This window comes from Pan paniscus, chromosome 8 (assembly GCF_029289425.2).
Source record: "Pan paniscus chromosome 8, NHGRI_mPanPan1-v2.0_pri, whole genome shotgun sequence".
Classification (NCBI taxonomy): Eukaryota; Metazoa; Chordata; class Mammalia; order Primates; family Hominidae; genus Pan; species Pan paniscus.
In genome coordinates, this window is record NC_073257.2 from 113,497,893 (window position 1) to 113,517,633 (window position 19,741).

Consider the following 19,741-nt stretch of genomic DNA (forward strand, 5'->3'; position numbering starts at 1 on the left):
ATGGCCCAGACGACACAGCAGATTATACCTGCACTTCTGTTTTCACATGGCCAGCTACTTGTCACTGGACTCAAGAAAGGTTGAAGTAACACAGGCCTCAAGAAAGGCTGGGAGAGAATATTGAGTGACGACAGTACCCTGACGGCTCCAGAGGCTCTGGGAAACGCCTGCCTTTGCCAAGGCCTGTTGGCTATAGCCAAGCCACTGGGACCAGGGCTGCTCAAATGTAGGAAGTCTAGTGACCTTGCAGGCCTCTTCCTTCCCAGCCCTGACATGGAGTCTCTGTGCCCTCTCCCATGGGCCAACCCAGGACTGGAGGAAGGACCAGGATTGGTGCAGGGCCCCCACCACCTGTCCTCCCTGCCCAGCACACTCACCGGACACTGGTGCGGAGGTCCCAGTAGCGAACATAGGTGTCATAGCCACAGGACAGCAGTGTGAAAGGGGATTCATACATGACATCCAGCACCCCAGCCCCTGGGGGAAAGTCACTGCCCAAGTGTGTCATCAGCTGCCCACTGGGAAGGGAAGGACGGAGTGAGAGGCTGCTCCACGTGGGTCATACACGTTCGTTCCACCTTCAGAGGGCATCAGACCTTGGGGAAATGTTCTCTTTCCTCAGCTAGAATGAGACTCAAGGAAGGGGGCTCAGGGAGGAGATGCCCAATTCCTACCCACCTCACCCCTGCCATGAGGCCTCTGCAACCAGTCCCAGGCCCCACCCCTCCCCCAGCATCCCAGCCCTCAGCAGCCCCTCCATCACACCTGTGTGCCGGCTGCCACCCACCCAGCCACTCCTCCTCAGGACAATGAATGGGGGGGCTTGCTGAAGGGGTCGGCCCCCCTCACATTCACATGCACATGCACACACACACACACTTGGTTACTTTATACTTCTTGATCCTGCAGGTCATGCAGTTCTGAGCTGCCTGAGTCCAATGCCTTAATTCCTGCCTGTAATCTGGGGCTCAAACCTCATTGGGGATAAAGACCACACAAAGGGAGAAGGGGAGTCCCAGGAGATGTTAAAACAAGTAAACACCTTTGTGTCTGGGGAGAAAAATCGCTGAGAAAGCAGCTTAGCGAGCTGTCCCTGGTGTTCCTGGTCTAGCTGGCCCCCAGCCCGGGGCTAGCACGCCTCTGTGATCACAGCCCCCAGCCTGTGGGGCTCCAGCCTGCTCCCCCCACCCTCACCCCACCCGGTGGCCGAGAGCAGATTACTGAGAAGAACAATTTCTTTGTGACTGTGTAATTCCCTCCGTGACCGCGGCAGTGGGCAGACCCTTTGCCCTGATGCCAGACCCCTAGCAACTATGTAGGGGGGCCTCCTGTCCCTAGCAACTACCCCTCAACATCAAGTGCACCCGCTAATCCCTGCAGCCAGGGGATGGGTAGAAGTATGGAGTTTCCACAGAATGACAGGGGGAAATGAAGGAAAAGGGGCGCCCTCCAGGCCTGATGCCTTAGCTTCCTTTACCCGTGAGACGCTGGGCTTTCCCCATGCCATGACAGGAGAAACAAGGCCATGGACACTTCACAGGGATGTCCAGGTAAGAGGCCCTGGCATGGAGTGAGGGGACTTCATGGCTCACCAGCCCTTTTGGCCCAAGTAGCATGTCAGCAAAGGGCTTGAGGCAGACAAGGCAGCCAGCCACATGTCTGAATGCAGATGTCAGCTCTCGTCCTTCCACCTCATTGAGACCCTGACCCACAACCTCCCTTCTCCCCGACAGAGCTGCCATCTTCCCGAAGGCCGAAGGAATCAAAGGAGGAGACTGGGGGTTCCTTTCTGCCCCTTCCACCTTTCCCCCTTTGAGCCCTGGGCAGTGGGCCCTGGCCAGGAGCACTGCTGCTGCCAGTGGGGAATTAATCCCCAAGACAGCACCCCTGCTACCAGCCTCCTCAGGGAAGTTCTGGTCTTCCTCTCAGTAGCCCAGAGCTGGGCCTGCGGGGAGAAGATGGCAAGCCTCTGTCTGTTGGGGGGCTCCTGAGAGGGATCAGGCAGAAGGCCTTCTCCCCAGATCAGCATCCCATAGAGACTGCTAACCTTGGCTCCCAGAGAAGCCCTGCCTTCCCAGATGGGCCACCAGCCAAGATTCAGCCACCCTGGGCAGGCCAGAGCCCCTGTAGGGGAGTCATTCTCTCTCTTTCACAGGTATACTGGGTGCATGCTGGGTAGGGGCTGTTTGGCTCCACAGTTCTCCTCCCTCTTCCAGATTTGGGGGCCCTGCCCCCTCCATTAGTGAGGCCTTAAGGAATGATTGAGGAGCTCTCCCCTTTAATCTATAGAAGTAATTTCATGTTTGTTTGAAATAGAAGATGAAAGGCAGTGGGGGTTGGGAGGACTGAAGCCCAGCATGGCTCTACCTGCCCACCCTGGTCCCTGGGTTCAGAGGGAAGGAGAGCTGGGCACTCATGGGGCTGCACAGGGACAGCAGTATAAAAGGCCCACCCAGACTGGGCTGCCAAGCTGGGCCCCTACCCCAGCATTCATGCCACCACTGGAAAATGTCATGGCCATAAGTATCTGCAGTCAGAAATACAGGACAGCCCAAGGGGTCCCTACCCTCAGGGGGAGAGCCAAGGGCCCAATGAGCACCAGGCCCTGGGGGCCAGCACAAGTCCTGAGAGCCCCTGGTCTGCCCGCACAGCCTGGCAGGGGCTGAGAAGTTTCTTTCTGCTGTGCTGTTCTCTGGTTCTCTAAAATGGCCACACACACTTTAAATGGGCCAATAAAAAGATACAATTTCTTTTGCCCCTGGGCCCAGGACCCTCAAGGCTCTGTTGTGTGGTGCCCGTGAGGTTAAGTTCAGAGCATAAACTGACACACCAGGCTCTGGGAAAAGGCCCATCTCTTCTAATAGCAACCCAGCAGTGCCACAGGAGCCCTGCTGGGGCTTTGATTTGGGAAAACAAACAGAAATGGCACTGTGGGCCCTTCTCGGCCCCCACCCCAAGACCTATTTAACTAGAAAACTCTAGCTCAACTGCGCTGGTAGAGGGAGAGATTGGCCCGACAATAGCCCCAAACTTTGGGGGAAAAGGGGACAAAACAAGCTGTCTGTCTCCTCATCCCCTCCTCCTGGGCTCCTTTTCTTACTGCAAGTGTGTTCTTATAAAAACGATTAGATTGCAATTTGTATAACGTGGTGACCCCCCAAATTCAGACATTTCACCCCTTTTCTCTGGAAAGAATGTTAAGAATGCTTCTCGGCCTCTCACTGTGGGGGGCGAGAGGGGGGTGCAGAGCCTTGGCTGTTGCACAGCTTGTGTGGGAACAGGGCTGCTGCTCAGAGCCCCAGGCCAAGATGGGAGCAAGGGCCAGCCTGTCACTATAGAGGGCCAGACAAAAAGTCCATTCCCTTCCAACTCCCGTGGACAAAGCCCAGGCCTCCAGGAGCCACTAAGGGCTGGGGGCCTCCACACCCTAGCCTCCCCTGAGTCAAGTCCAGCAATTCTCTCTCCACCCAGGGAAACATAAAGACAGATGGGGCCATCTGTGTGAGCCTGATGAATGAGACGCAGGCTGAGGAGGGGCAACCTGGGGGAGACCTGTTTCCTTGGCTCTGACCGTGTGCAGGCTGCTCCTGGGAACCCCACTACCTGGACAAGAAGAAGCAAGCAGAGTGCGGCCACACCCCTGAGAGGTCAGGGCCCCCTGGCCCAAACCATCCTGCTGCCCAGGTGACTCTACTGCAGCTGGAGGGAGAGAACTTCCTGCCAGTCAGAGAGGAGGGACATTTACATGAAATGCTGACACCCATCACCATCTTTGTGGGGGCAGCTAACTGATGGTAGGGGCTGGCCCTAAAAACCTGGATAGCCCGCCAGGGACAGGCCCTGAGTGCTAAGCTGGACTGGGCACAGGGGGCAGTCCCTGGCACCCTACCCCTGCCCACCAAGTCTGCAGAGCTAGGAAGCCTGGTGCCCTGCTGCACTTCTCCCAGCCTCCCCAACAGCCGCCTGTACTAGAGCACTCCTGAGTCACCACCTCCTCCACCTCGCAACCCACAGCTCAGCATGTCCGTGGCTCCCACACCATTTTTCAGTCATTTTTAACATACTGAATTCCTGATGCTGTTCTCTGGAGACCCTATGGATGCTCATTCCTGCATCTGTTTGAGTCTGTGCTTACCTGTGCACTTGTCTGCCATGTGCTACCTTGAAATGCAACAATGGCTTTTGGAGAGAGAGAGAGGAGGGAAGGGTGACAAAAGAGTTGACCACCTTCCATCTCTGCTGCCTAGGGGACAGATGGCTTGAAGGTATAAGCTGGGCCCAACATGGCTGCAAAGAGAATGGGAGGTTTTTCCTCCCTTCTGTCTCCTTCCTTCAGTCGAGCATCTTCTGTATACAAAGCATTGTGCTTAATGGAAACTACAGGGAGATGTAAGCTGTGACTTGATCAAGAAGACTTTGTCCCTGCCTTCAAGGAGTATTCAATCCAGGGAGAGAAAGAAGTCTGCAACATATATCCAACTAACAAATCAAAATGTGAGTTGGTAGGTACCACAGAGAACAACGGAAAGTTCTACAAGGGGGCAGCTAAGAAAAGCAAGCATTTCTGACTGGGGGTGTTGACTGATTCTTCACTGACAGACAGGGCTGTCATAGGCAATGACAAGATAGGGAGATGGCCCAGGTGGCAGGAGCAGCAACAACAAAGGTGCAGCACTAGGGCAACCAGGCTGTTTTGGCGGCAGCTGGCAATCTGGTTTGGTTGGAGGCTTGGGAGTGTGCTGGCAGGGTCTGGCCTCCAGGCCACAGTGGGCCTTAGGGTGCACATCCCTCACCTGGCACAAACTCCGTGAGTGGCAGACAGCCATGAGGCTTTTGAACAAACAGTGATTGTCCTAGTCCAGGCCCCGATTGTAGATAAGGAAACCAAGAGTCACAGACAAAAAGTGACAATGTCGTATAGCAAGGAAAGGCAGAGCCTGAATCCATGATAAAGGCAGAGCTCCTGGAAATCCCGTCTGGTAGCAGCTTTCAGGATGACGGGAACAGAGGGAAGTAAGCTGAAGGGCCTGTTGTTCTCTTTGTGTCTGCTGGAGCCAGATGAGACGGCTGCTTAGGTTACCTGGTGGCAGAGTAGCCACCGCAGCAACAGCTCACATATCCTGAGTCCATACTGTGTACCAGGCAACGTGCTGAGTGTTTTACTCGTATCAGCCCATTTAATCCTCACAACAGGCTTTGGAGGTAAGTTTCTTAACCCCATTTTACAGATGAGAAAATGAAGGTGCAGGGGTCACGCACCTAGTAAATCTTAGATCTATATGCTTCAGGGTGGTGGCACTCCCCACCTTCACAGACAATGCAGCCACTCCATCACTGGCCCCTCAACATCCTCAGGACTTGCCCCAAGAGTTACCCAGGGTCACCTCCAGCCCTTTCCAGCTCTTTGCAGGCTTTTCCACCTCACAGATGCCCAGAGGCTTGCCCTCTGGTGGAGGTAGTGAGAGAATCAAGGGGACAGATAGGTTCTAAACATTAACAATGGAGGAGCTATGGAAGCTTCACTTGCCTCAGCCCCATCAGGTGAGAAGGAAGGGCCTTCTCAAGCATACAGCCTCTCACATGCATGTGTCTGTGTGCACACACCCCCAGCACCCGCCCACGCACATGTGTTCAGACACAATGGCTCAAAGGCCAGGCAGCCCACTTTGTACTGCTAACAAGGGGGCCATAATTACAGGAAGGGGCAGCCGGGTAGATAAAAGGATACAAAATTTCAACATCTGTTGCCATAAAGGGATAAGGAGAAGTGAAACGCAGAGTATCAGTTTGGTGTCAGCAGGCAGAGAGCCAATTTCAAAGAGTTCAGGGGGACAGAGGAGACAAGAAAGAAAAAGTTAAGGGGGGAGAAAGAAAGAGAAAGAAATTACAGGGTTCCTTAAAGAGGTAAAGAAAAAAGAGAATGAAAAAAAGCTATCAGTAATGCTTTCAAAGGAGAAGGGAGGTACTTTAAAGAGGGGCAGTTCCCGTAATCACCCTGACTGTGGGCCAGGCCCCTGCACAAGGTGGGGGCAGAGGGCCAGGGCAGACAAAGCCACACCTGGGCAGGATGGGCACTAACAGTGCTCTCAGAGTGGCCCAGCCTGTGTGCAGGACACGGCTTCCTTCTCCAGACAGAAGGGGCTCCAGCCAGATGTCCCTTACCATTTATTCCAAATGTCATTAGATGCCCTGATACTCACTCATATCCTGTGCTCAGTTCAGGATACCAAGGTCAGTTCCCAGCTCAGAGGGAGAGTTCTACCAGGCCACAGCCATGGCTGACCAGGTGGCCCTTATCAGTGTTCCAACACTGTGTTCAGTGGAAAGGGCCACCAACTCCAGCCACAGGGGTCAGGATCAAGGAGAGCTTCGTGGTGGAGGTGCTGTTTATACTGAAGAGCAAGCAGGGTTTCATTAGGCACAGAGGGGGTATTCTGGGCATGGGGTTGGCTTGAGCACAGGCTCAGAGGAGAAAAATCTAGGGCATCTGTTAGGATGGGTGAGAAGCCTATTCTGCCCCTGCCTTTGTTGAGAAAAGGGGAACTTGGGAGCTTTGAGGTGGAAGTGGAGGTGTAACAGGGGACCAGGGATGACCCTGGCCCAAAGGGGAAGGGGAATCAATGGGATGTGTGCAGGGCTTGCCACACACACAGGGCAGCACAGGACCTGGCCAAGGACTCAATACCCTAGGAGCAGCCAGGTCACCAACCACCTCCCCACCCCTTTCCCCACCCCACAATCCCAGTGGGGCTTAGGGCTGTGACTGTGGCTGGACCTACTATGACACCTTCAGGTCTGGGATTAAAGGGCTCTCCATCCTGAAGCCCACCTGCCCACAGGCTATCAGGGGCCCAGCTGTGCCCTGTGCTCAGGGCACCAGTGCTAGGTCCATCTCAAATGCCCCTTGGCAGAAAAAAATAAAACCCACAGCAAGAGGAAGCCTATGGAGGAAGGGGGTATTTGTGATGTCAGGCCAGTCAGACCCACTTGGGCCTTCCAGCTGCCAGGAGCTGGGCCCCACACAGTCAACACATGGCACCTTCCCTGGGGCCTAGCCAAGGAAGGGTCCTGCTCAAACATAGACAGAGAACACAAGATGAGCCTTGATTCCTCCAAACCCCAGGCTCGGGCAGGATGGCTTTGGCATAGTTCCTCAGGGCCTGATGGGATCACAGGGCCTAGCTAGGGATACTTCAGTGGTTGGTCAATCAAGATGAAGATACCGGAATTCCTGGCACTTGGGAGTTAGGGAATGGGCTTGAAGACCACCTACCATCAGAAGCAGAAATATTCTGGCACTTTGAGGTTGGGTGAAGGACTCTTTCTCATTTAGATAGTAATCCTCTGTCCTTGGGCCTAATCCCATGGTACCCAGTTCCAGAAGACAGAAAAGCAGAAAAAGTCCAGGCGCAGTGGCTCACACCTGTAATCCCAGCACTTTGGGAGGCCGAGGCAGGTGGATCACGAGGTCAGGAGATCGAGACCATCCTGGCTAAGACGGTGTAAACCCTGTCTCTACTAAAAATACAAAAAATTAGCTGGGCGCGGTGGCAGGCGCCTGTAGTCCCAGCTACTCGGGAGGCTGAGGCAGGAGGATGGCGTGAACCCGGGAGGCGGAGTTTGCAGTGAGCCGAGATAGCACCACTGTACTCCACCCTGGGTAATAGAGCGAGACTGTCTCAAAAAAAAAAAAAAAAAGAAAAGAAGAGGAAGGGGGAAGGGGACAGCCAAGCTCCTTGCCACTTAGGCAACGGCTGTGTGCCTGTGGCTGCCTTCTGACCTGTGTGCTCCAGCTAGCAACTGCCCCTCCATCCCTGTTCCAGCCCAGCCTGCAAGGAGAACAGTCTCTAGTGGTCTTGATGGAATGAGGGGCTGAGGGAACAGTGGTGACCCTGAAAGGGGTCCAGGTTCTGTGAGAAGCAGCATTGGCTGCCTGAGGGTGAGTAGCTGAGAGACACACATAGACGTGGGTGATGGCTCCCCTGATGGGAGCGCTGGTGCCCAGTGGGTGGCTACAGCTTTAAATGTGTCCCAGCCCCCACCATCATCCAGGGTATAGCAATGCTTAGGGCAAACTGCCCCTCCAGTACTCCCCGCTCTCTGCCCAAGCCCCAGCACATACATAAAAGAGAAAATCCAGGCGCTCCTCAAGTTTCAGCAGTGACAGGTTAAAAGCAAAGAATCCATCCAGCACCGCTCACTGCCCAACCCCAAGTCCTGCCGGCAATGCTGCTCCACCTCTCGGATTGGCCTGTCAGTCAGGCTTTGGTGTTACTGAAAGATCAAACTTTGTCCTGCCTGTTCATTACCTTAATCCTATTTTCTACATGGCTTTATTATCTACTTGGGCTTCTCTGGGAAAGACAGCTCTAGAGAGTCATCCTGTCCATCCATTTCCTCCCACCAAAAGCAAATGCCTCCACCAGGGCATCTTTCCTCAATCGCTGTACCATTTGGTCCTCCAAGCTTCTCTGGGGACAGGACAGATGTTTAAACAAAGCCTGGTTCCTCCCAGTGGATGAACCTTGGGCTGGAGAGAAGGCACTGCCAAGTGGTGCCCAGGGCAACCCTGCCACAAGCAGCAGAGCCCACAGGCTGGCCAGAGCGGGCAGGGTTGTTTCTTCTCAGGCTCCAGGAAGAACTGAGGCCATAGTTGTTTGTTTTGTTCTGTTTTTAATTTTTTTTGGTAAGAAACAAGGTCTCACCATATTGCCCAGGCTACTCTCAAACTCCTGAGCTCAAGCGATCCTCCTGCCTCAGTCTCTCAAAGTGCTGGGATTCCAGGCATGAGCCACCATGCCTGGCTAATCACTGTCTCATACCTATTCTCATTAGAGTCCATTCTGGTTTCAATAAAGACCCAGTGTTTGGGGTTAATGAGATCTAGGGGTTTCATAAGAGAATAACAGTCAAATAAATGGTGCCTTAGAACTCCATCCTGACCATAAATCTGTACCGAAGAGTACCCTTCACCAAGGCAACCATAGGCAGAAGAGGCCATTCAAAGATTACCCAACATTTGAGATGATGCTGGGTCACAGTGGTGTACCCAGCCCGCCACCCGGCTTGTGTGTCATCCTGGGCCCAGGCAGGTGATGATGCCAAACACAAGGCCCAGCTATGTAACCAAGTAAAAACTTTCATCAGAATGCCCATCTTTGTGACCCACAGCCCATTGTCAAGAGCCTTCCCTGTGCCAGGAGTTCAGCAGGTTCACCTCCGCCTCCACTAGTCACTAAGACACGGATATTTTGAGAATTAAAAGCCTCCACAAGCCAGGCACAGTGGCTTACACCTATAATCCCAGCACTTTGGGAGGCCAAGGTGGGAGGATCACTTGAGCCAATGAGTTCGAGACCAGCCTGGGCAACATAGCGAGACCTTGTCTCTACAAAAAAATTTAAAAATTAGCCAAGCATGGTGGGGCATGTCTATAGTCCTAACTACTTGGGAGGCTGAGGCAGAAGGACCATTTGAGCCCAGGAGTTCAAGGCTGCGGTGAGCCGTGATGATGCCACTGCACTCCAGCCTGGGTGACAGAGCAAGTCCCTGTCTCTCAAGAAAAAAAAGAAGCTTCCACAAACTCCGAGGTACTAGTTTGGGTGGGAAGGAAGAGCAGGAAAGAGACAGCTTGCATTAGTTGAATGCCTCCAAGGTGACAGGCACTGTATGGGAAACTCTTTCACGATAACTTTGTTCATACCAGTTCTGTTAGGTAGGGATAATTAATTTCCACTTTACAAATGAGGAAACTGAAGCTCAGAGGGCCCCAGATCACAGCAAGAGGCACAGATAAGTTATGGCTAACTTATCTACTATGTTAATGAGAAACAACTGAAGGACCTAGAACTTTTGGCCTGAAGAAGAGGAGGCCCTGGAAGAGCAGAACCAAGGTTTTCAGATATTTAAAAGTCTGTTCTTCAGGAGAGAGGTTCAACTTGCTTGTCTCTTGTCTAGGATCACAGCTTCAGGGAGCAAATCAATCCATGATAAAGGGTGGGCATTCTCACTCACAGAGCTACCGAAAGACGGAATGGTTGTTTGGGGAAGTAGGGAGTTTCCCATCCCTGTTCTTGGATGACTATCAAAAGAGAATGTTGAAGGAAAAAAAACATGATTCATTGATTAAAACATCTCATGTTGTTTTAAAAATTTTGAAAAGACTGACTATAGAATGGATTTTTCAAAAAAAAAAAAGCTATGGCTAATGCTTTCCTAGGGAGATGGAGAAAAATGGAGAAGACAAAGCTATAGCAACTGAGGAAGCAGGTGAGAAGAGCATCTTCACTAGTGCTGTCAAATGTGGCATTTAAGACACAGACCACATGTGGGGCCTAGGGCAAGGTGAAGAGTTCTTAGACTTGACACCAAAGGCACAGTCAATAAAAGAAAAAGTCAATAATTTAGATTCCATCAAAATTTTAAACATTTGCTCTTCAAAAGACCCTGTTAAGAGGATAAAAAGACAAGCAGCCGGGTGCGGTGGCTCACGCCTGTAATCCCAGCACTTTGGGAGGCCGAGGCAGGCGGATCACGAGGTCAGGAGATCGAGACCATCCTGGCTAACACAGTGAAATCCTGTCTCTACTAAAAAATACAAAAAATTAGCCAGGTGTGGTGGCAGGTACCTGTAGTCCCAGCTACTTGGGAGTCTGAGGCAGGAGAATGGCGTGAACTCAGGAGGCAGAGCTTGCAGTGAGCTGAGATCACGCCACTGCACTCCAGCCTGGGCGACATAGTGAGACTTCATCTCAAAAAAAAAAAAAAAAAAAAAAGACAAGCTACAGATTGGGGGTAGATATTTGCAAATCACATATTTGACAAAGGACTAATATCTAGAATACAGAAAGAACTGTCAAAACTCAATGGTAAAAAAAAGCAAACTGCTTGCCTCGGCAGCACATATACCAAAATGGAAATGATACAGAGAAGACTGGCATGGCTCTTATGCAAGAATGACATGCAAATACATGAAGTGTTCCATTAAAAGAAAACAATCCAGCAGGCAAAAGACATGAACAGACGTTTCGCCAAAGAGAATATTCATATATGAAATATATGGCAAATAAACACATGACAATATATTAACATAATTAGCTATTAGGGAAATTCAAATTAAAACATGATGAAATATAACACCTTTAGAATAGTTTAAAAATAGTGAATCCAGGCATCATGGCTCATGCCTGTAATCCTAGCACTTTGGGAGGCCTAGGCAGACAGATCGCTTGAGCCCAGGACTAGCCTGGGCACGATGGCAAACCCATCTCCAAAAAACACACAAAAAATTAGCTGGGCATGGTGGCACACGCCTGTAGTCCCAGCTACTAGGGAGGCTGAGATGGGAGGATTGCTTGAGGCCAGAAGTTCAAGACCAGCCTCGGCAATATAATGAGAACCTGTATCTCTAAAAAACATAAATAAATACAGATTTTAAAAAAGAAAAAAAAATAGTGAAATACCAAATGCTGGTGAGGATGTGAAGAAATTGGATCTCTCATACATTGGTGGTGGGAATGTAAAATGATAAAGATACTCCAAAAAATAGCTTGGCAGGTAAAAAAACTAAGCATACACTTACCAAACAACCCAGCATTTGTACTCCTTGGCATTTATCCCAGAGAAATGAAAATGTATGCCCACACAAAAACCTGTACGTGTTGTAATAGCTTTAGTTGCAATAGTCAAAAAATTGAAAACAGCCCAAACATCCTTCAATGGGGAAAAGAAACTTTGGTATATCCATACCATGGAATACTACTCAGCAATAAAGAGGAATGCACTATTGATATATGCAACAACATCTGTGGGTCTCAAGGGAATTATGCTGAGTTTTTAAAAAGCCAGTTTCAAAAAGTGACATATTGTATTATTCCATTTATGTAACATTTGCAAAATGACAAAATTATAGAGATGGAGAACACATAAGAAGTTGCCAGGAATCAGGGACAATGGGAAGAGGAGGAGGGGAGAAGGATGGGTGTGACTACCAAGGGGTAAATGAGGAATTTTTGTGCTGATGGAACAAACAGTTCTGTACCTCAGTTGTGGTGATGGTTATCTGAATCTACACGTGATACAATTGCAAAGGACTAGACACACACAGACACAGACAGACACACACACACACACAGAGTGCAATCTGAATAAAGGTCCATGGATGGTACCAGAGTCTATTTCCTGGTTTGATTATTACATATTATGTAAGATGTTACACAAACACCTTTCCATCTTATTTTTGTAACTTCCTGTGAATCTATAATTATTTCAAAATTAGAAAGTTAAAAAAAAAAAAAAAAAACAGAATGGCAGATAATCAGATGGGAATATGTCAAGCCTGCCAAGGCAGAGAATTGTGAATAAAACCTGCATGTATTTTCACTGTTCTGTATAATTCTTTTTATAGGTCCGTAGGCCACCTTCAAAATTTCTTTATTTTAGCAAAATCATCTCTGGGGATAGATGGGATTTTATATAGCCACATAGGCATTCCTCAGAGAAAGAGTATCATAAATCCAAATTGTTGTTATTATCATAAATTCTACATGAAACTATTTACCTATCATAAATTACTTCAGCAGTCTCCTCCAGCTAACCCTGAATGATTCCATGTGAGAAGGCACCACAGCAGAGGCCTCCTACTAGACCACTTCCCAGCCTTCTCCTGGACCACTCAGCCAACTGAGGCAGAGGCTGGCTCAGCAAGCTTTCCTTCACCTCCTGGACTGGAAGCCAGCATGGGCTCATGAATCTCTTACCTGTTGAGGTCCCAGATTCTCAGGGGTGAGAAGTGCCCGCAACAAGCCGTCCCTGTCACAAAAGAGCTGCCAAACAAAAGGAGAACAAAGTCAGATCTGGCTTGTCAGAACCTGTGGTGGAAATGGCTAACAATGGGAAATGCCGTGCTCATTCCCTAGGGGATTGTGGGTTAAGCCAGAATGAGAGAAGTGGCCAAGGGAGCCATCAGAGGAGCTGTGGGAAGACATCTTGGAGCACTGTGAGGGGTGTAGCCCCCAGTGGTGCCTGGCCAGAAGACCCACGAGCTCAGCCACAGCTGGGCCTGCTGCACAGACTAGGTTGAGTGGTCTCTGCGCACCACAAAAACAGATCTCTAGACGTGACAAGTTTGAGCCCAGGAGAGAGCGAGCCTGTCGGGCTCCTGTTTAGGAATCCCAAGAGCACAATGGCAGGGCACAGAAAAGGGCTCCAGGGAACAGGTTGCTGGGGCTGGAAGGTGCTGCCCGTGGTCAGAAGTAGGAGCAGCTGAGGGGCATTCCTGAAGGTTTTAAGAGCTGGGGGAATCTGGTAATGTGGTATAAGCACAGGGCAGGTATAAAGGCACCAAAATGAGAAAAGGAAAAAATATGAAAGATGAGTGAATCCCTTGGATGGGTATATGCCACTACATAAGTGGGGCGGAGTCCCCAGAAGCCAGGCAGCCAGGGCTTCTGGAGAGTGGGATGGGAGTCCGCCAGAGTCCTCTGAGGCCAATAACAAACAACGCCGAGAGGCACACGAGAAGGAGCAGGCTGACCCTGTTGCCCAGAGTGTCCCTTTAGAGCCCTAAAAACCTCAACATATACAATCTGCAGAGTCTCACTTTAAATGGAGGCACAAGCCTGGTATAAAGGATCCACGCAGTGGGCCAGGCTGGCTGTAGTGCTGGCCTAGCACTTGAACCTATGAGCCAGACAACTCTTGTTAGAGGATTTGGTAGGGTGGAGAGGGGAAGCCTTCAGGAAACCTGGGCTTGAAACTTAAACAGCAAGCAAGCAAGTTGAAAGCAGTGGTGTTAGGAATGGGCCATGTCCCTACATGTCTTTCATGGGGGGGAAGGAAGACTGGACATACTAATAACACATTAGCAATGTGGGGGCAACAGCCCATCTGCTGTGGCCCAGCCCAGCACCTGTGGCTCCTCTGATCCCAAGCATGTCAGTGAGGAGATGGATTTCCACAGAGAGGGCCCTGGAGAAGCCAGTGGCTTTGGCTGGGGTGGGGAGGTTGGCCTGCCAGTTGCTGATGGGGGAGATGTTAGGGCAGGCACTGGCCAAACCACTGATTTACAATAAAAATTGCAGGGCAGGTGTCTGCTCTTCAGCCCTAGGCTGATAAAAAGGCCATACGAGCTATCCTGGGGCTTTCATGACTCAAGCCAAGACTTCCTCCAGGGACATGCCCCATCATCCTAGCTTCTTCAAGGCTGCCAGCAGCCACTAAACTATAGAGTGGGAGTGCCAAAACAGTCACTGTGCCATGCCCCAAGTGACTGCCAGCCTGGGAAGCAGCCAGTGGATACTGAAGAACCAAACTACAAAGTCAGGAGGTGTTGCCCTCTCCTCCCTCCCCCAACATTTTTCTATTTAGGGTAATCCATTAATAACTGGTAAAGCCAATTACCTTGGGCTGGAAACATAATAGCCACTTGGAAATCATTCGAGCAGGCAATTGGACTCTCCAGATTTGAGGAGTGGGGGCCAGGTGAAGGGCGCCAGCACAGACACAGGAATCTCTTTTTTTTTTGAGAGGAATCTCCCTCTGTCACCAGGCTGGAGTGCAGTGGTGCAATCTTGGCTCACTGCAGCCTCCACCTCCTGGGTTCAAGCAGTTCCCCTGCCTCAGCCTCCCGAGTTGCTGGGACTACGGGCATGCACCACCACACCCAGCTAATTTTTGTATATTTAGTAGAGACAGGGTTTCACCATGCTGGCCAGTCTGGTCTCGATTTCTTGACCTCGTGATCCGCCCACCTTGGCCTCCCAAAGTGCTGGAATTACAGGCGTGAGCCAACGCGCCCGGCCAGGCATCTCTTAAGGCCTATGGCAGGCCTCTGACTGGCCACAGGCCTAAATTAGCATCAAGGTAAATCAATAGAGAGGGAAGCAACTTTAATCCTGCTGGAGATCAGAGTTGTGGGAGTGGCAGGGATGAGGGTGGGGTGGGGATGTAAATCCCCTTCCCAGGGACTCCTATTCTCCTCTATTCTGGCCCACCCACATCTGGCCCTGATCATCTGCCACCAGGAGGAGTGCCCCTCACCTTCATACCCTGTACAGGGCCTTTTTTTTTTTTTTTTAATAGGGACAGGGGTCTCACTATGTTGCCCAGGCTGGTCTTGAGCTCCTGGGCTCAAGTTGATCCACCTGCCTCAGCCTCCCAAAGTGCTAGGATTACAGGTGTGAACCACTGGCGCTCAGCCTCCTGTGAAGTGCTTTCTTAACTGCCTAGATGTGACATCTATAAATGTTTCTTTCCAAAAGCTGCCCTTTTCTCTCACCTAACCACTATGAATCAAGGAGAAAAAAGAGGGAGAGAAAGCAGAGTGTCTTCCTGGCACTTAGGAGGACTTAAGAGTTTAATCAAATTTAACACTCAGTAAAAAACCATCAATAGTCAAGCAGATTTTGAGCAAACACTCACCAGGACTCACACCCAAACCATGGGGCCTGCCCAGGACTCTTGGGGGTCAGGCTGGGTGCAGACACAGTTTTGCACACCTTCAACTACTCCCCACTACCTGCAGCCATTCTTGCCCCCCACCCCACTCCCTTATTCCCATGGTCATTAGGAAGAATGAGCAAAAGCTACAGACCAGCCACACTCAAAGTCAGAAGATTAGAAAGGGTGTGCGCACATGCAATCTCAGGGTACAACAGATACACGGAGCAGAGGAAGAAAAGGAATTCACTACTCTCCAACACCCAAAGGGTGCGTCACATCTCACAATGAGTCCACAAGATAGATATTATTATTCCCATTGTGCAGAAAGTAAATATGAAGCAAAGGCCAAGCTTCCATGAATGGACTTAAAATACTGTGGCTGCACACAGGACCTGTTACCCCCACACTCAGACTCCTCCCTTGAGACTCACGGGATAAAGTGCTTTGAAAAGGGGCTGGTGGGGTGGGATCTGTGCATCACAGGCAGTCTCACTGGCCTCAGTTCTCTAACCCAGGTGATTTAACCCAAACAAAATGCTGTGCTCTGATAACCTGTTCGATTTGAATCCGCAAGATGTCTTCAACCAGATTCTCATCACATCCCTCACGGTGCTGGCTCCTGTGCTAGGCGTGTCAAAGGCTCTCAATAAATACTTGGAGATCAATGAAAAGAAAACGTGTATCATTCCCTCCGTGGCTCCTCCCAAGGGATTGCTCAGTGACTTTTCCCCACTAAAGGCCTTTGCTATAACTTCAATTTTGGGTTTGAAAGTGATGAAAAACCCAGCTCGGCTCAGAAAAGAAAGAAAATTCAAACGGCTTTTGCCCTCAGTCCCATCTCTTCCCTCAAGGGTATTCCAGGGACAAGGACATCAAATCTGTGCTAAAAAGACAGAGGCAAGAGCTGGTGGCTCCCCAGGTAGGCTGACCATCCTCCTAGTCCTTTCCATACTCATGGGACAAATGGCATTTCTGGTTTATCTTCCCATCTCCCCTTTGAGATCAGAATCCTTTAGAGGCTCTTGGGTACTGTACTGTCTAGCACAGTGCCTGGCCCAGAGAAGGCACTCAATAAAAATTTGTGGAACTGAACTAAGAGGGCCTTCCAGAGCCCAAAGCCTACACAGCTGGGAAAGCTAGTCATGTGCACTGTGAAGTTGGTCCCTCTGCTTCCTAAAGGAATGATTCCCAAATACCAAAGGCTCAAACTTGAATGACACATGACACAGGCATACAGTATCAGGGGAGTGAGAAGTCCCTCATAAGCACCACAATCAGGTAAGAGATGAGAGGTACCAACACCTAAAAATTAACATCAAAACACACACAGTCAGGCACACTCATGCAAGTACACATATCCCCTCTTAGCTAGAGGGTCTAAAAGTCATTTTGACTCCATAAGCTCTTTTTGGAACAGAAAGCCCTTACCAGAAGCCAGCCTTCTATAATTTCTCACACTGTCCCAGACATTAACCAGATCTTCAACCTGCCTTACTCGTCCCCTGGCCCTAGCTCAGGCAAACCTGGCATCATGCAGACTATCATCAGGCTCCAGAAGTAGACATAGGGGCCTGTCTCACCAGAGGAAGATGCCAGGGAGTTAGAGTTTGTGTATTCAAGTTGAGAGATTAAAAATAACAAGACATAGAAAAGAGGAAAGCAAGGTAAGAAGGGAAATTAGTTGGGCACGGACAGTCTGAAAGGCAGGTAGATTCCTGCTGCTTCTGCATTAGCTTAGGCCCTCTTAATAACACTAGTAATTTACTGAGCACTTACTATGTGCCAGGTGCTGAGCACGTGTTTCAAAAGCATTATCCTATGTAATCCTCATAACACTATGCAGTAGGTACCACTTTCCCTTTTTTTTTTTTTTGAGACAGAGTCTTGCTCTGTCGCCCAGGCTGGAGTGCAGTGGTGCAATCTCAGCTCATGCAACCTCTATCTCCCAGGTTCATGCCATTCTCCTGCCTCAGCACCCCCAGTAGGTGAGTTAACAGGTGCGCACCACCACGCCTGGCTAATTTTTGTATTTTTAGTAGAGAGAGGGTTTCCCCAGGTTGGCCAGGCTGGTCTCGAACTCCTGACCTCAGGTGATCCACCTACCTTGGCCTCGCAAAGTTCTGGGATTACACGCATGAGCCACCGCACCCAGCCCCACTTTCCCTATTGTACACATGAGGAGACTGAGGCTCTGGGAGGTAATTAATTTGCTCTAGCTCACACAGGTAGCAACTAGTGGACTGGAATTGGAACCCAGTCAGTCTTGATTCCAGACCCAAGTTATTATACCACCCCTCGCCCAGAAGTTCTCATGTGGGCTACACTTCAAGAGTTAGTCTTGTTTGAATCTCTAGCATCTAGTATAATGCCTGACACATATTGAAAACTCAAATGCTTATTGATTGAATGAATGAATGAATGAATGAATGGACAAATGAACAAATGACTCCACCTGGAAGAAGAAAGAAGCAACTGAGTGGCTCTGAGGCAGGGCAGCACAAGTGGCGTGCTCAGCAGCTGTGCCCCGTGGCTGGCCTAGAGCCGCCCAGCTGGCCCAGGCCCCAGCAGCCTCTGAGCCTGGGCTGACACACTTTGGCAAGGGAGGCCACCAGAGCTGTCACATCATTCACCAACATGCCCATCAAGTGTATTCAGTTCTCTTCAACCCGCATTGGCATTTTAATTACTGTTGGGTAAACTAATTTGTACAAATGAAGGCCAGGCTGCCTAATAGAATATGCAAGCTCTCTGACCTCTGACAGGCACTGACACGAGATACAAAGGCAGCCGAGGAAGGCTTTTTATCTGAGCCTTATTACTCTCTATTACTCCAATTAGTCAGGCTCCAGTGCTCCTAATTGGAGGAAAAATTGCAATTAAATCAATTTTTGATGGGCTGCAAGTGGGCTCCCGAACCGCCCTGCTTGTGAAACACTGATATTATAGCAGCAAAGGTCACAGGCCTCATCGGCACCTGGGGGCCCCCCGATTTCCCTTGGCCCCCTCCTTAAATACCTCAAGGAAACCTCTGTCCCTCCATTGGCTCAGCCAGCAAGGGTAGGAAGGAGGGAGTCATTAGAACATGTCAGGTCTCATTGCTGCTGCCGCCATCTGCTAACCTCCGCCACTGACATCATTACAGCAGTAAGTCCCAAAGCATGAATACAGTGCGAAGGTCACAAAAACTCACTTGGTGAGGGGAAGCCAGGAGCATAGCTGCAGTGACAGCACTGTGAGGGAGAGACCAGTAGAGTGGGAACAGGAGGTCAACAGAAGTCAGGAAGGGGAAAGACACAGGCAGGGGGCAGGTGAAAGTGTGAGACAACCAGTTCCTAAGATCCAGCCAACAGGGCACCCTGGGTCACCAAAGGGATAAGGAAATAGGTGTGATGGGAAGGGGAAAAAAACAGGCAAATCTTGTTACCTGTCCAGCAAACATCCCACCTTGCAGGTAGGGAAACATCCACCTGAATGCCCTCTAGAGCGCAGCTCCAGAAGCTGCTCGAGTCACATCTGTGATGAGTGGACAGGGCCATGCTTGTGGAACCTACCATCCACAGTGGCATCTGTTTCGAAAGAAGGAAGGGAGGCCCTAGGACCAAAGCTGCAAGACCAGGCAGGGGAAGATAAACACAACTTTTTTTTTTATCAAACTAAAGCCGAATAAGAACAAGATGCCTAGCTAAAGCTTGAATTAATAAAGTTTAAAGCAAATAAAAAGAAGTTTCATTTCACACAGCAACTGGCATACCATTACCTCAAAGAGACGGTGCAGATAGAAAATTTAAATTCAAAAGCTTAGCCAACTTCACGGATGACTGAACCATAATGGGTTAATAGGGAAAGGAGGATATGCCTTGCCTTCAAGGGATAAAGACCAAAGCATGTTAAATAAATGATGGTCCATCTACTTAATGGAATATTATACAGTCCTTTTAAATGATGTTCCCAAATAATACAAGCAAGATACTTATGACATACTATTATAAGAGAAAAAAGCAGGGTACAAACAGCACTGTTACAACTACTAAAACAAAGAGCCTATGCAGAGAAAAGGAAAGAGTGGAAGAAAACTAAAATGTTAAAAGTGATTGTGTCTGGGCAGTAGAATGATAAGCAATTCTTTCTTCTTTTAAATTTTCTTCATTTTCCAAATATTATTTAATGAGCATGTGCTGTGTTTTAAAGGGAAAAACACATTATTTACTTTTTTGTTTTTTTTTTTTTTTGAGACAGAGTCTCGCTCTGTCGCCCAGGCTGGAGTGCAGTGGCGCAATCTCGGCTCACTGCAACTTCTGTC

At 49.8% G+C, this 19,741-nt stretch overlaps 1 protein-coding gene and 1 non-coding gene across 3 annotated transcripts in view; one reads left to right on the top strand and one right to left on the bottom strand.

Annotated features, from left to right (window-relative positions):
• FBXW4 (F-box and WD repeat domain containing 4) overlaps positions 1 to 19,741 on the bottom strand; it is an 84,567-nt gene that overhangs the window by 1,297 nt on the left and 63,529 nt on the right. For both annotated transcript variants that reach the window (XM_003825689.6, XM_055093299.2), the window contains exons 6-7: positions 12,759 to 12,824; positions 378 to 518 (exon numbers count right to left, since the gene is read on the bottom strand). In XM_003825689.6, the coding sequence (XP_003825737.4) occupies positions 378 to 518; positions 12,759 to 12,824 (207 nt within the window). The remainder of the gene's footprint in view (positions 1 to 377; positions 519 to 12,758; positions 12,825 to 19,741) is intronic.
• LOC112441052 (U6 spliceosomal RNA) lies at positions 10,884 to 10,990 on the top strand. The gene has a single exon (XR_003029034.1). It is a non-coding gene; the product is annotated as a U6 spliceosomal RNA (small nuclear RNA).